A 15,108-nucleotide genomic window follows, 5' to 3' on the forward strand; every position below is an offset into this window, starting at 1 on the left:
CTAATTTGATAGAAGGACTTTTGACGGATGTGGATTCAACGGATAATGAAGATTATCCGTCGAATGATAAAAATCAAAATGACTGGTGATTTCACCCTGCTCACTAAGTTCAAGGAGAGAGCTGACCCAAGTATCACTTTTGGAGATGACAGCAAGGGTTATATTGTGGGATATGGATTGATTTTTAAAGAAAATGTCATCATTGAGGAAGTTTCCCTGGTGGATGGACTCAAGCATAATTTTTTGTGTATCAGCCAGCTTTGTGATAAGGGCAACTCAGTAACATTCAACTCTAAAGCCAGTATTGTGACCAACAAGAAAAGCGACAAAGTGGTTCTCACTGGAGTGAGAAAAAGAAATGTGTAACTAGCTGACTTCAACTCATCAAATGCAGAATATGTCACTAGTCTTTTCAGCGAAGCAAGTCAAGATGAAAGTTGGATATGGCACAAGAAGCTGTCCCATCTTAACTTTAAGACTATGAATGAACTAGTCATGAAAGATTTGGTAAGAGGCATTTCTCAAGTGGAATTCTCAAAGGATGGATTGTGTGATGCCTGCCAGAAAGGAAAGCAAATCAAAGCATCATTCAAAAAGAAGCTTGAATCAATAATTGAAGAACCCTTACAATTACTGCACATGGATTTATTTGGACCAGTCAATGTGTTGTCCATCTCAAAGAGAAGATATTGCCTAGTAACTGTGGATAATTTCTCAAAGTTCTCTTGGACATATTTTTTCAAATCTAAAGATGAAGCTAGTGAAATCATCATCAATCACATAAGACAAGTCAACAAACATCCTGCTCAAAGTTAGAAGAATCATGAGTGACAATAGAACTGAGTTCAAGAATTCTGTGATGAGATTGTTTTGTGAAGAGAATGGGATTATGCATGAGTTTTCAGAAGCAAGAACTCCACAACAAAATGAAGTGGTGGAAAGAAAGAATAGATCTCTTATTGAAGCTGAAAAGGACAATACTGGAAGAATCAAAGTTACCTACATATTCTTGGACAAGAGCTGTAAATACTGCATGCTACACTCAAAACATTTCCTTCGTCAATCAAGCAAAATGCATGACTCCCTATCAATTGTTCAAGAATAGGAAGCCAACATTAAACTTTCTTCATGTCTTTTACTGCAAATCCTATATTCTAAGAATCAAACTGAGCAGCATTAAAAGTTTGATGCCAAAGCAGATGAAGGTATTTTTTGGGTATGCAGTTGGAAAAGCATACAGGGTCTACAATCTTAGAACCAACATTGTTATGGAATTTTTACATGTTGTGTTTGATGATAAGAAGATTTAAGGACTGCAAGATGAAGGTTTCCATGATAGCCTCAAATTTAACAATGTTGAGATAATTTGTGACGATATTGATGATGAAAGTGATCAAGAAATAATATCTAAGGATAATGCTACAACAAATGAAGCACATAATTTAACATCCGTCGAGAGACAAAGTGTATCATCCGTCAAGAGATAATCTGCATCATCCGTCGAGAGGCAAAGATCAACATCCGTTGAGCCATCAATAGAAGTTGCAAGTCAATACAGATCACACTCAGAAATGACCCCTACTTCAAGTCAAAGATCCACAAACTCATGGGGAGTTTCTTCTAATCAAAACTCAATCACACATCAAGACAATTATTAGGCCTCTTCATCTAGAGATAATCTACCACAACAAAGAAAATGGAATAGAGATCACCCATTTGAATTAATTATTGGTGATGCATCTTCAAGAGTGCAAACTAGGAAAACAACTCAAGAAGAATGTTTTTACAGCAGCTTCCTTTCTCAGGAAGAGACTAAAAAGGTAGATGAAGCTTTGTGGATCATGATTGGGTTTTAGCTATGCAGGAAGAGCAAAATCAATTTGAAAGAAATAAGGTATGGAAGCTGGTACCCAAACTTAAAGGAAAAATCCTATTGACACCAAATGGATATTTAGAAACAAGATGGATGAAAATGGCATGGTAGTCAGGAACAAAGATAGATTGGTTGTTAAGGGCTATTGTCAGCAAGAATGATTAGATTTTGATGGAACATTTGCTCCTGTTGCAAGACTTGAAGCAATCAGAATCTTTCTAGCCTATACAACCCATGCCAATTTCAAGGTCTATCAAATGGATGTTAAAAGTGTAATTCTGAATGGAAATTTGGAGGAGGAAGTCTATGTTAGACAGCCTCCTAGTTTTGAAGACCCCAACTTTCCAGAATATGTCTACTATCTTTTGAAAGCACTTTATGGTTTGAAGCAAGCACCTAGAGCCTCGTATGATACTCTGTCAAAATTTCTGTTAGAAAATGATTTCACGATAGGTACTGTTGATAAAACTCTCTTCTTTAGAAATGTTAATGGCTCTAGTATACTTGTTCAGATTTATGTAGATGATATTATATTTGGCTCTACAGATGAGAAACTTTCCAAAAAAATTTGCCAAATTGATGTAAAGTATGAAATGAGCATGATGGGAGAACTAACTTACTTTTTTAGTTTACAAGTTATGCAAGTTAGTGATGGAATATTCATTAGTCAAACCAAATATATTTATGATCTTTTAAAGAAGTTTGACTTAATGGATTGCACATCTGCAAAAACTCCCATGACCACTGCCACCAAACTTGTAACAACCCAAATCCAGGGTAAAGATTTGGTGTCACTAAACAATCTTTACATAAAATACAAGAATATTCAATTAACCCCTTGAATCCGGATCGTTTACAGGTTATGTTATGAAACAAGAATCTAACCCTTTACAAGTCACAATAACTAAAATACAAGTGTAAATACCTTTGAACTAATGCTCGTGTCATATTCTTCTAACTTATTCAACCTCTCACCTATTCTTATTTCAGTGACCAATAACCTACAGCTCTGATGCCAACTTGTAACAACCCAAATCCGGGGTCAAGATTTTGTGTCACAAAACAATCTTTACATAAAATAAAAGAATAATCAATTAACCCCTTTTTATCCAGATCGTTTACAGGTTATGGTATGAAACAAGAGTCTAACCTTCTACAACTCACCTCAACTATAATACAAGTGTAAATGACTTTGAACTAATTATTGTCACATTCTTCTAACACCTTCAACCTCTCGCAGTGGAAATTTCTCTAACTTCTGCTGTCTATTAAAGCTATTCACTTCTATCCTTATCTGTTTCTGGCAGAAATAAGAATTGACAAAGCAAGAGTGAGCCAAAAATGCTTAGCAAGTATATAATTTGAGTTTCAAACATTAATAACAAAGAAAACTTTTGGACAAAATCTCAAAACAATTTTAGACAATTCTATTTATTTGAATGAGTGGAGCGAATAAACGTTGGCTGTCACCAGCCTTTAATTATAAATTCAAAATCGACAAGCGATTCCCCGATTCATCTCCTGAATCAGGGTTCTGTCCGGTTTTGGAATCATGAAACCTTTTAAGAGAGAGTGCCATTAAGAAACAAAATTCAGTCTCTACCTCTACAGTTGAGGCTGAATATATTGCTACTAAAAATTATTGTGCACATATTTTATGGATGAAAAATCAACTATTGGACTATGGTCTACATCTAGACAGGATTCCAATTTTCTGTGACAACACAAGTGCCATTGCCATAACTGAAAATCATGTGCAACATTCAAGGAAAAAGTACATTGACATCAAGTACCATGTCATTAGGGAACATATCATGAATGGTATAGTGGAACTTCATTTTGTTCCAAGTGACAAGCAACTTGCAGACATCTTTACCAAGCCACTTGATGAGTCCACCTTCACTAGATTGGTAAGTGAGTTAGGTATGCTTAATTACTCCTAATCTGTTTTGATGTCTAACCAATTTAAAATGCATCCAGAATAAAATTTGATGTTTGTTGTTAAAGATGAAATTTTGGCTAAGTCAAAATTTACATCTCGACGGATGTTCATTATCCGTCGAAAATTAATATCCGTTAAATTTCATTATCTGTTAAATAATCAAATATTATTCTGGGTACTTTTTATCTCAACGGATATTTGTGTAATCTTCATCCGTCGAATTGCTTTAATCATAGCCGTTAATTATATGTCTTATCCGTCGAATTTACTTACAGTCTGTAAGTATATTTCGATGGATAACCTTTAGAATTTATACAGTTTATTTTATTTTAAACGGCTATTTTGGGCAAATTTCATTGGTTACTTTATTTTTAATTTTTAACTTTTAACCGTTTATTTCTGAGAAAGTATAAAAGACTATTTCATTTTCATTTTTATTTTTATCTTTCTCAAGCAATTTCTACTTTCTTCCTCTCCAAAATTGAAACCATTCTCTGTAACTGCTTTCAATACTTCAATGGCACCTATTGTAAAGATCATGTCTCAAACTGGTTTCGTATATGAAAAGAACAATTTTGTAGCATTTGTCAACAAGAGTATCACTGCTTCTGAGACCTATCACAAGATGATGAACTTCATTCAAGGCTGCAAATTGAGCTATGCTATGTTGGCATCACTAGTAATCTACTGTGAGGTTGTGGAAGAGATATGAACCACAATAGTGTACAACTCAAAGGACAAAACTATTGCCTTCAATATGAAAGGTAATGATTTCTGCATAAATAGTGATGTAATTCGAGCCTGTCTTCAATTGCATGAGAATAATACACTAGTTCCACACATAGACACAGATTTAAGTTCTATTCTTATTTCTATGGGCTATTCTCTTGACCCTGCCAAGCTTGGTGAGGTTAGGAGTAAAGGCCTTAGAAAGGAGTGGAGCTTTCTCTATGATTCTTTCATTGAAGTCTTTTCTGGAAAAATAAGAAATTTTGATACTGTGACTTACTCACCTGTTAACATGCTCTGTATGCTACTTAGTGATAACTATCATAATTTTAGTGAGTCTGTCTTGTATGAGTTAGGTTATAAATTAGGAGATATTAAGAAAAGAAACAAAAACATCTATTATGCTAGTTTCTTTATGATGTTGGCTAACCATGTTTCTAAAGATCTTCCTATTGAGAACCCAACAAACAAGTTAGATTGTTGAGTATAAGATAGGAGAGTTATTGCTAATCTGAACATGGAAAATAATCTCAGTGAGGTTCCTCTAATCTACTTTCTAATCATGGAGGGGCCTCGGGTAAGTGAGGTAAGTTCCACTGTCTCTACTACTTCTCTACCACAAACTTCTTTGCAGACAAGTGTGTCTATGGCATCTGTGAGTTTGACCCAACAGATGCCTACCCAAGCCACTAAAACAAAAATTTCTAAATCCTAGTCTCAAAGACTCCACTCTAGTTCCTCTCAAAAGGGACTAGTTTCAAAAAATACCAAAACTATAAAGGGGAGTGTGAAGGGAAGTGAGGCTGGTGAGGGACATGGTGAACATCAAAGAATCCCTAAGAATAAGGGGAGAGAGAGAGAGGTGTGTGTAACCCAACCTAGCCACACTACAGTTTCCCAACAAACTGTAGTGATTAATAAGGAATCAAGCTCTTTACTAGTTGCATCCTCCCAAAAGGATGTGACTATTGAACAAAGCTCTCAGCCAAGAGCACAGACCAAAAAGGGTTAGGGGCACAGACCAACCTCAAACTTACACAAGAAAGAAGAAAACTTACACAAGAAAGAAGAAATGTAAACACATTGGGGATATACAGGGTGCACATATTGTGCAAACTGTAGTCAAAGACTCAGTTGTAGCACCTTCTCAAATTCAGATTGATGTGGCTCCAATAAATGTGGACTCACAGCCAAAATGTATTACTATAGAAGCACCTCACACACAAAATTCACCCATTAACTCTCTGGATGTGGACATGATTCACATATCATTTCTTGATTCTCCATCTTTACTCTCTTGGAGGATCCAAAATCTCAAGCAAGTGGGCATCATCTTTTAGATGATTTGTTGGCTCACTTGCCATTTCTTTATGAAAATATTAAGAAATCTGTGGACAATCTGAAATCAATCACCATAGATTTTACAATAATTTCAACTCCAAACTCATTCATTTCTACTATTGCGACTTATATTGTTCATCCGTTGACTAGTGATTGTATCTCGACGGATGTGCTTAACAGTAATTATCCATTGAATTTCTCAACTACTATTTTGATGGATGTTGCTCATCCGTTGAAAGCCACCGCACCACTTGAAATTTCCAAAAATGTTACAAGTGTAGATGATCTAGAAGTTTTACAATCACTATTAGGATTGAGGGAAGGAAGTGAATAGAGTGAGAGGCTGAGTTGCTCTCAGGCAAAACGAGAGGAAAAGAGTAAACAAATACAAGCTACTTCTTCCAGCTTGGCAAAAGTGAGTGAGAGGAGTTCCACGTTAGATGGTGAAGGTGAGGGTGGGTTGTGACGGCCTCAACCCCGGGGTCAGGAGTTGACTTCATCAACAGCAACCATAAGATAAACAATTCAATGAAAAAATATAATTACAACCCCTTTACCAAGATCTTTTCCAGGTTTAAGTATGATTTAGGTTACAACCATTACAACACCGACTTACACAACACATCCTGACACAACTAACTTAATACATCAACTCGATAGACCGCCTTTGGTCTGACACAACAACCTCAGAGGAGCCTGACTCGGAAGGAACTGGAACTCGGCCCTAACTACCACAGAAGAATCTCCTAGGTATATGCAATACAAATATAAAACATTCTGCAAGGGTGAGCAATCAATTGCTCAGCAGTACCACTATATGAATAACAAGTAAAATAACTTATGATAAAGCAATTATCAGAACAAAAATTATAACTTTCTATAAAACAAGTAAAAGCACGTATAAACTGGACCTCAATAACTAGCATACTATTTCCATTTTTAAACTCAACTGTCCCATGACTAGGATCATCAACTCGTCCGTGTTGCCACGGGTATCTACCTAACATCCTTGTTGCAACGGGTATCAACCTGTCATCCGTGTTGCCACGGGTATCAATCTGTCATCCGTGTTACCACGGGTATCAACTTGTCATCCGTATTGCCACGGGTATCAACCTGTCACTCGTGCTGCCACGGGTATCAACGCATTCCATGATATAGGTGGATCAAAGCACTCTTTTTATCCAGTTTCCAAAAATACTTGTACCTATCTCATTTTAAAACCATTCATTTTACCAGCACACATATGAAATCCAGTTCGCAATCATTTCATTCGAGATAGGTACCTTTCGAAGTTACTTTTCCCCAAAACAAGTTTAAAACAATGATTTATAACTACAGGGGATACGTAACTTAAAACGTTTCTCTTCCTTTACTAGTATAAAACATATAGCTATTCATACGTACTAAACCATAAAAGAATGGTCAGGGATACTTGCCTTGCAGAGCTTTACAACTATTAATGATCGACTCTGAACCAACACGGACGCTTAGGCTTTATCATCTAACCACTAGGTCACCTTGGATTCGACTTCAACACTCAGGTTCTTCGATTGAAACCCTGCAGAGTTCGTCGACTGTCCACTAGGTTATCCTTAGCCCAACATCCACTTTGGAACTTCCGACTAGAACCTACAGGATCGAAATACCCTATGTTAGACGTCCAGGTATGCTTGACATATCATCAACAACAAACCTACCCATTCGATATTAAATCCCGACTCGTACTTATATATACTATTATAATACATACAGCATTCAGGGTTCAAATACTCAAATCTCGACTCGATGTTCATTTTTGGACAACGCATATACTCGTTACTTTAGGAAACAAGTTGTTAGTTATATTTCACAATATATTTATTTATAACTATATAACTATTTACATTCGAGTGGTAGTTCCGATATTTCACAGGATATGCTCCCGAAAATCGGGCATCGTCCCCTTTGTTTATCGGACTACACGTTGAATACAATCGACGTCCACAATCACAATTCACAACAACAGATCCTCATTCGCAATCTCAACTCAACAATTAATTCTACTATATCACAACCGAAATCAATTTCCTAAATCCCAACCACCGATCCAAACTAAATTATTATTATTCGCGTTTTTATATTTATTTATTTTTTAAAATATTAGGACTCGGAATAATTCATCACGGTCCACCGTCCGCTCGTCGAAATTCATCGCGGACGGCGGTAAAATCCGCGGTTACCCGTATACATCGGGTTTACATCGTAAATTTCACTGATTAAAATAATTTCGTATAGCTAGGAGTCGAAATTCGAGAATCACAGAAAGTATTCAAATTTAATTTTGAAAATAAAATAGGAATTTAAGTATTATACAGAACCCCGACCCAGGCAGCGATAACAATACCCGCAACCCGCTCTCAGGCCACCTCACTGGAAAGAATCCAGTGGCGGCCGGAAAATAGCAGAGCAGCAACAAGGCAAGGCAATAAGGGACACAGAATCAAAAACACTGAACAACACCAAGCACACACACGCGCGTCTGTCCATGCATAAGGGAGAGAAAACTGACGAAAAGGTCACCGGAAATAAAAACAGAAACGGAGACAAGTACCAGAGAAAGGAACTGCACAGGCAAAACATCACAAGGAAGATGAAGCCGAGAGCGTAAATATACATATGCATAGTGTATATATCTGTTCTTTCGAGAGAGAGAGAGAGAAAGGTTAGAGAGACTTCCCCAAGAAATTGATGTCCAGCCCGCACAATAAGAAGAAAGGGGGATTATTCATTTCTCCCTTCTTGAGCACAAACCATGTGTCCAATAAAAGGACACGTGTTTTGTTTTTACATCCAAACGAAGCCTGCTCGATACTGGCTCGCAATCTATCGATAATTATATTTCACACAGAAATTGATCCAAAAATTTTCGAGACAGACTTAAGATATCATAAATAATTTGAAGTTACTAAAATAAAATTTTTATAGTTTTTAAGCTGTTTTTAAAACATAACTCGCCCCGAATTTAACGATTAAACGAACTGAGCTGCACTTAAAACAAATTCAGAAAATCACAAAAATAGCCTTAAAATGTTAAAAATATCCCGAAGTAAATAAAAATGTAATTTTCAAAATTTTAAAATAATTTTTGAATACCCGCTTTTAACGAATAAATGAAAAAACGAGCGGGTGAAATTAATCAAAAAATTTCCAAAATAATTTTAAAATTCCCAGAATATTCCAAACTTAAATAAATATGAGTTTCATAATTTTTAAAGAATCCTGGAATTAAATACGGATTTTACAAATAAAATCAAAAAATCATACAGGGCTAATTAATCGATTAAATATTGATTTCTAAGCTTTATAAAATCCCAAAAATAATTATTGTAATTATAAAAATATAAAAACAACTTTTGAGACAATCCACATATTTATACAAATAAGTTTGCATTAAATCCACTTTTAAAAGTAATAACAACTCAGTACAATTCCATAATTAATTACGAGGACAACCCGGCACACTATAAATCACACATACATAATAAATAAACAACACCGAGCTAACAAATACTATACACATAATTCATTTATTTAATAATTCCATAATTACACATTTAAATAATATAAAAATACACGAGTCATTATATGGGTAGCCAAGGGGGGCCCTTGATGCAACAAAAGAGAGAAATTGAGAGAAATGCAGGTACAAATAAAGAATGGGAAGAGCCCATTATTGGTGAGTTAATGGATGTCAATGAGACAGCTAATTCAGCAAGAATATTAAGTTGTTTTAGACTCTGTCACTTATGATGCTGAGACATTTACTCACCCTAATCCAACATATCAAGTTCTTGCTGGACAGGGCAATGAGGCTGCATAGCAGATTCTGAATTTGGTGCATACATTAGCATCCATGCTAAGGGCCCAAGATGCCATCAACTCACTTCCTTCCACAACTGGTGAGGATTTTGAGTATAATTCTGGATCTGGTGATTCTTTTGGTGATGATTCTCTTGGAGAGGGTCATGAAAACGTAGGCATGAACATAGGGGGGAAACTGAAACTCCATAATGGATGTTTTCCAAAGACTGCAATCTTCATCACTTCAAATCCATCTTGTTCAAGCTAGTTCATGAAACTCAAGCTTCCATTCAGGACACCAACAATACCAGCACCAATAAACTTCTTTAAACCCATATGGAGTCTTTATAGTTGCATAGAATTCAAGCTCTTCAACATCATCAAAGTATGGATATACTGAAACATGATTTGTCTCAAGTCAAGAAGGATCTCTACAAGAAATTGGATGCTAAACTTCCTGATACTACTATGACCAGTCTCAATCAAAATCTCAGGAAAGAGTATGACTTGAAGAACAAAGTTGAGGCCATAGATTCAAGACTTACAAATGTGGAGAAATCAATGGCCAAGATACTTGCAAATACTCAGACAAGTTTGCTACAACAATTGGTGGCTGCACAAACCTCAACCCCTGCTCAACTTAATGCTAACAAAAGGGGGGAGAATAATACAATCATTCCAGTTAGTGAGGGGGGGAAAGTGCACATTCAAGTCAGTAAGGTGATTGTTCTAGAAATTGCCTTCACAAAGCCATCAATGATAGACATCATTGGCTTGATACAGGTAGCAGCAACTGAACTAGAGCTGAAAGAGAAATGGAAAAAGATTGATAAGGAGATTGAGAAGAATTTTGGTCCAATTGCAAAACCTGGTAAACTAGTGAAACACTTCACTCAATTGAGACCAATTTCAATCAATGAAATGCGCTTAGGGAATTTGGAAAAAGGTCAACCCTCAGCAAGAAGACTTATTTAGACCAATATGATTTTACATCCAAAGAAAAACTACTCAAAGAATTCAAGCAAAAATCCAATGGACCTCGTCTATGCAACTCCCAGCCTGATGAAAAGAAGCTGCTTGGTAGATCTATTTCTTATCACAAAGATCCAAGAGACTCAGTCTTGAAGAAGTGAATTGCTAAAGTCTACAAGCATGGCAAATTGATCGGTGTGATGGCTGGACATCCATAATTTGCAGAAGCTAAGAAAGAAGAAAAGGTGAGGCTCAAACAACAACAAAGGCAAGCTGTCTTAGATGCCAAGAACCAAGCTAAGAAGCCTGCAACCATAGAAACTGAAATGCCTGTTGTGATAGCCGAATTTATGAATGAAGAAAAGCAAGAGGAACAAAAGCAGATAAAAGTACCAAGACTAAAATTTAGAGCAAAGAGGAAGCTGGATTTTGATGAAGAAAAGGAAGAGTACATGCCAACCCAATCTACCACTACAAGTCAACCAACCTTTCCCACAATGGAGCAGGCTGAATTCAAGATTTATTCTGATACAAATTTCCATGGTGAACCCATAATTCCTAAGGATGAACCAATAGATTGGGAAAGCCTACCAATCCCTGATCTAAACATCCCAATCCCAACCAAAAAAGGAAAATAAAGAAAAGAGCAGTCAAACAAGCCAAACATGACAGCCTTCAATCCAAAGCCTTAGCCAAACCTAAACCAACTGTCAACAAGGGAGATCAACTCTACATCTATGACATCAAGGATTTTTCAGACCTCAATCTCTATTTGAATGAGCTAGATGAAGTAAGAGCTATTAATGCTCACAGGAAGCTTCCGGAGAGATTGGTGTTCAAGTACAAGGGTGCAAAAGAGCTAACTTGGCCTCTTCACAGAATTCTCAATGAAGGCTATTCGGTCTTAGTGAAGATATTCTCCTCAATGAAGAAGAACTTTGGGTTCAATATTATTGCCAAAAGGATGATACTGAACAAAATTGAGAAGATAAGAAATAGCCGGAGAGACCCAAATGCACTCCTAAGAGTCTTAACTATTCCCTACAATGGAAATAGAGTGCATTTGAGGCCATACTGGATGATGGAGTTGAAGGATGAGAAGAACACCGGAAGATTCTTCATATTAGAAGATCAGTTAAAGATTTCAAGAAATGAAACTCTCATGGAGATGCAAGAGAAGCTGGATCAGACTAATGAAGATGAATATGAATTCTACAGGAAATTTTAACACCAGATTGAAGAGAACAATGAGAAACTAGGAAAGAAGACTAGACATTCAAGGAAATAAGTTAAATATGCTCAGTCTAAAGGAGCACTTTGAAAATGGCTTGTGAGATTTTCTATGAACCTTCCTCTGTATAATTTTCAATAAATTACAGCACTTATTAATTTTATCTACTATTAATCAGTCTATATTCATAATATGTTTTGTTATCATCAAGTTTCTCTTAATTTATGCCCACAATTCCAGTAGGCATAAATTGGGGGAGATTGTTAGTAATATGGCATAGGCTTGATGATAAGTTCATCAAAACACCTTAGTAGGTTTAATTTAGTGTGTTTGTAGCTCTCAACTGATGATTTACTTTAACATCCATTGAGAGAGTAGCTTATGTATTAATAAGTTTTGTAACACATTCCTGCATATTATAATTCCTTAGAGAATCAGAAGTTGTAGGATATTCTAAGTTATGTTGACTACTAGATTGATATGCAAGATAGGTTGGACAATTGTATATATTAGATACCTAGCAATTTTGCAAAAGTGAAATAGAGTTAACTGCCATAAAGATACTCTCAACGGATGTTCCACAAGGTTTCAACGGATGATCAACTAGAGTCTCGACGGATGATCAACCAGAAACTCAACGAATGATCCAGCAAAGTCCAACGTATGATCCAACAGAGTTTCAAAGGATGATCAAATTCAAAAAGCAGTTGATAGTGACTTGACGGTAACATGGGTAGATTGTATGCAAATAGAATGTGGCAGCCTATTAACAGGTTTTAGAGAACAAAGAAGTATTTCCATTTCCATGCTTACTTGAAGAAAATCAAATATACTGGATAGAGAAATGAAGAAGCATGTGATTAGACAAAGACACATTTTATTTTATTAGTTTATCTTATTCACTTGTATCTTGGTAATATATAAACCAAGAGTAGTTAATAGTAAATAAGCAATCAACAAGAGAAATACAAAAAGCTGTATCTATAAAGAATTTTTCTGTTCCTTGTAATTCTACTTGTAAGCAGCTGTATGCAATTCCTGCATCACAGAGTTCTCAATCTTATATATATCTATGATGGAAAATTTCAATCCACTAGAAAGTTTTAAATACTTGTGATTACTTTGTGTTTGATTACATCGATATTTTCATTCCGCACTTTTGCTTAATCAAACACTGTTATATATATATATATTTGAGATAGAGTAGTTCTTGAAATTGAAAAAGAACCAGAATTACATTCAACCCCCCTTCTGTAATTCTTTGTTAGATTGTTTGGGAATAACAAGAGAGACTCCGGCAGACATACCATAGAGCTTCTCGCGAGTTGGGGGAGTTGCTTCATGAGAGTAGACATACATATGCAGAGTTCCAAAGGGCTATCCGACTTATCCAGTCTGTTCTAGAGACACTACGACAGGAGGTGGATCGTATTTCACCAGGCTTCTGAGGCAGGACAGTTAGGCAGAGATCTTGTATGATAAGAGATATATGTACATAGAGGTAGATATAACAGTAGTGAGACTAGATATGTGTAGCTCACCATTTTGGCTTGTATCGGCTGTAGTTTGCGTCAGACCTTTTGTAGCAAACATTCAAACCTGATGCTGGTGTTATTTTATAAATAAACTTTTTCAACCTCTTTTAATTTATTTATTTATTTAAATTTAAATTTCAGTCTTTACAACATTTAAATTTACTTTACTGTTTTACAATCTTTTCCATATGTTTTAAATTATGTTTGATCTTTGAAAAGACAAACGAGTTGTTTAAAAATGATAATATGTGGAACAAAGCTATTAAAAAAAGAGAAAAGAGTTTGATTTGTTTAAATTTTTTTGTTCCAATACCAGTTAAATTGTTTCTTTATCAATTTTCAACTATTTAATGGATTATTAAAAGAATAGTTTGTTTTATTATCAGAACAATGGCACCTAAGAGAAAGACTAGGACTGAGACTTCCAATGATAATGCTGAGGAACAGAACAATAACCACTATATGGATCAGATGTTTCATTTGATGCAACAACAAATGGTTATGATGCAGCAGCAGATGCAATAATAACAACAATTTCAACAACAAATGTTGCAACAACCACTTCGCCCTGAACCACAAGTACAACCGCTGGTTGTGCCTATTGTCACCTTTAAACAGTTTCAATCAGTAAAACCTCCAAAATTTGAGGGTACGGCAGATCCTACCAAGGCCAGAGCATGATTAAAAGAAATGGAAAAAGCGTTTGCGCTAGTGAAAGTGGATCAGAAGACTGATTTCGCTAGTTATTTTATGAAGGGAAAGGCTAACTATTGGTGGGAATCAAGAAAGGCATTAAAAGGTGATGATATCATGACCTGGGATAGGTTTACCAAGCTATTTCTGGAAAAGTACTTTCCCCGTTATATGAAGAATCAAATGGAAATCAATTTTTTGGAGTTGAAACAAGGAAACATGTCAGTAACCGAGTATGAATCCAAGTTTACCAAGTTGGCTAGGTTTGTTCCAGAACAAGTAGACGCTGAGGAAAAGAGGGCCAAGAGATTCCAGCAAGGACTGAAACCATGGATCTGTAGTGGAGTGGCAATATTTGAATTAACAACCTACATGGTCGTAGTTCAGAAGGCCATGATCATTGAAGGAAAAAGTGAGATGTCCTAAAAGGAAAATGGACAAGGGAATTGTTAGGGCAAAAACACGCGTTAATATTCACGCAAGAATACGCGTTTGCAAGTAGTATAAGATATAAATCAGATTCGTTCCCACAGAGACTGGTTTAGGTTAAGTTCAATTTATGCACCTATGTAACAATGTATGGTTATCGCTCAATGCTAAGACAAATAACAAATTGGGTTTTTATTAAACTAAGAGATTATACTAAATAACATTAACTAAGAGAATTGAGGTTGAATTACTATATATGACAAACATGGGATTCTAACTTCATTAAATACTTCATTCAATAGCCTTATTATTCTTAACCTTAGCATGTAATGGTGATGACACTAATCAGATAACAAGAAACTAGTAAACGACAACTTTCGTTGTACGAATACCATTCTACCAGACATCCACAAAAGAGATAGAAGTTGAATATGCACCAATTATATTGAGACCCTATATGTCTATAGAATTTGACAATATAACGGTTTAAGCGCAAGTTATTCATGATGATTACACAGGG

General features: G+C 35.8%; 1 protein-coding gene across 1 annotated transcript; it reads left to right on the forward strand.

Moving 5' to 3' along the window:
* Nucleotides 1-14,156: 14,156 nt before the first annotated feature.
* On the forward strand, nt 14,157-14,585 carry LOC141702182 (uncharacterized). The gene has a single exon (XM_074505882.1). It carries the CDS (start codon nt 14,157-14,159, stop codon nt 14,583-14,585), a length of 429 nt encoding a protein of 142 aa, XP_074361983.1.
* Nucleotides 14,586-15,108: the final 523 nt, after the last annotated feature.

This window comes from Apium graveolens, chromosome 2 (genome assembly GCF_009905375.1).
Source record: "Apium graveolens cultivar Ventura chromosome 2, ASM990537v1, whole genome shotgun sequence".
Classification (NCBI taxonomy): domain Eukaryota; kingdom Viridiplantae; phylum Streptophyta; class Magnoliopsida; order Apiales; family Apiaceae; genus Apium; species Apium graveolens.

Excerpts from the sequence above, each read along its gene's own strand:
- LOC141702182 (XM_074505882.1), top strand. The coding sequence starts at position 14,157 with ATGGAAAAAGCGTTTGCGCTAGTGAAAGTGGATCAGAAGACTGATTTC.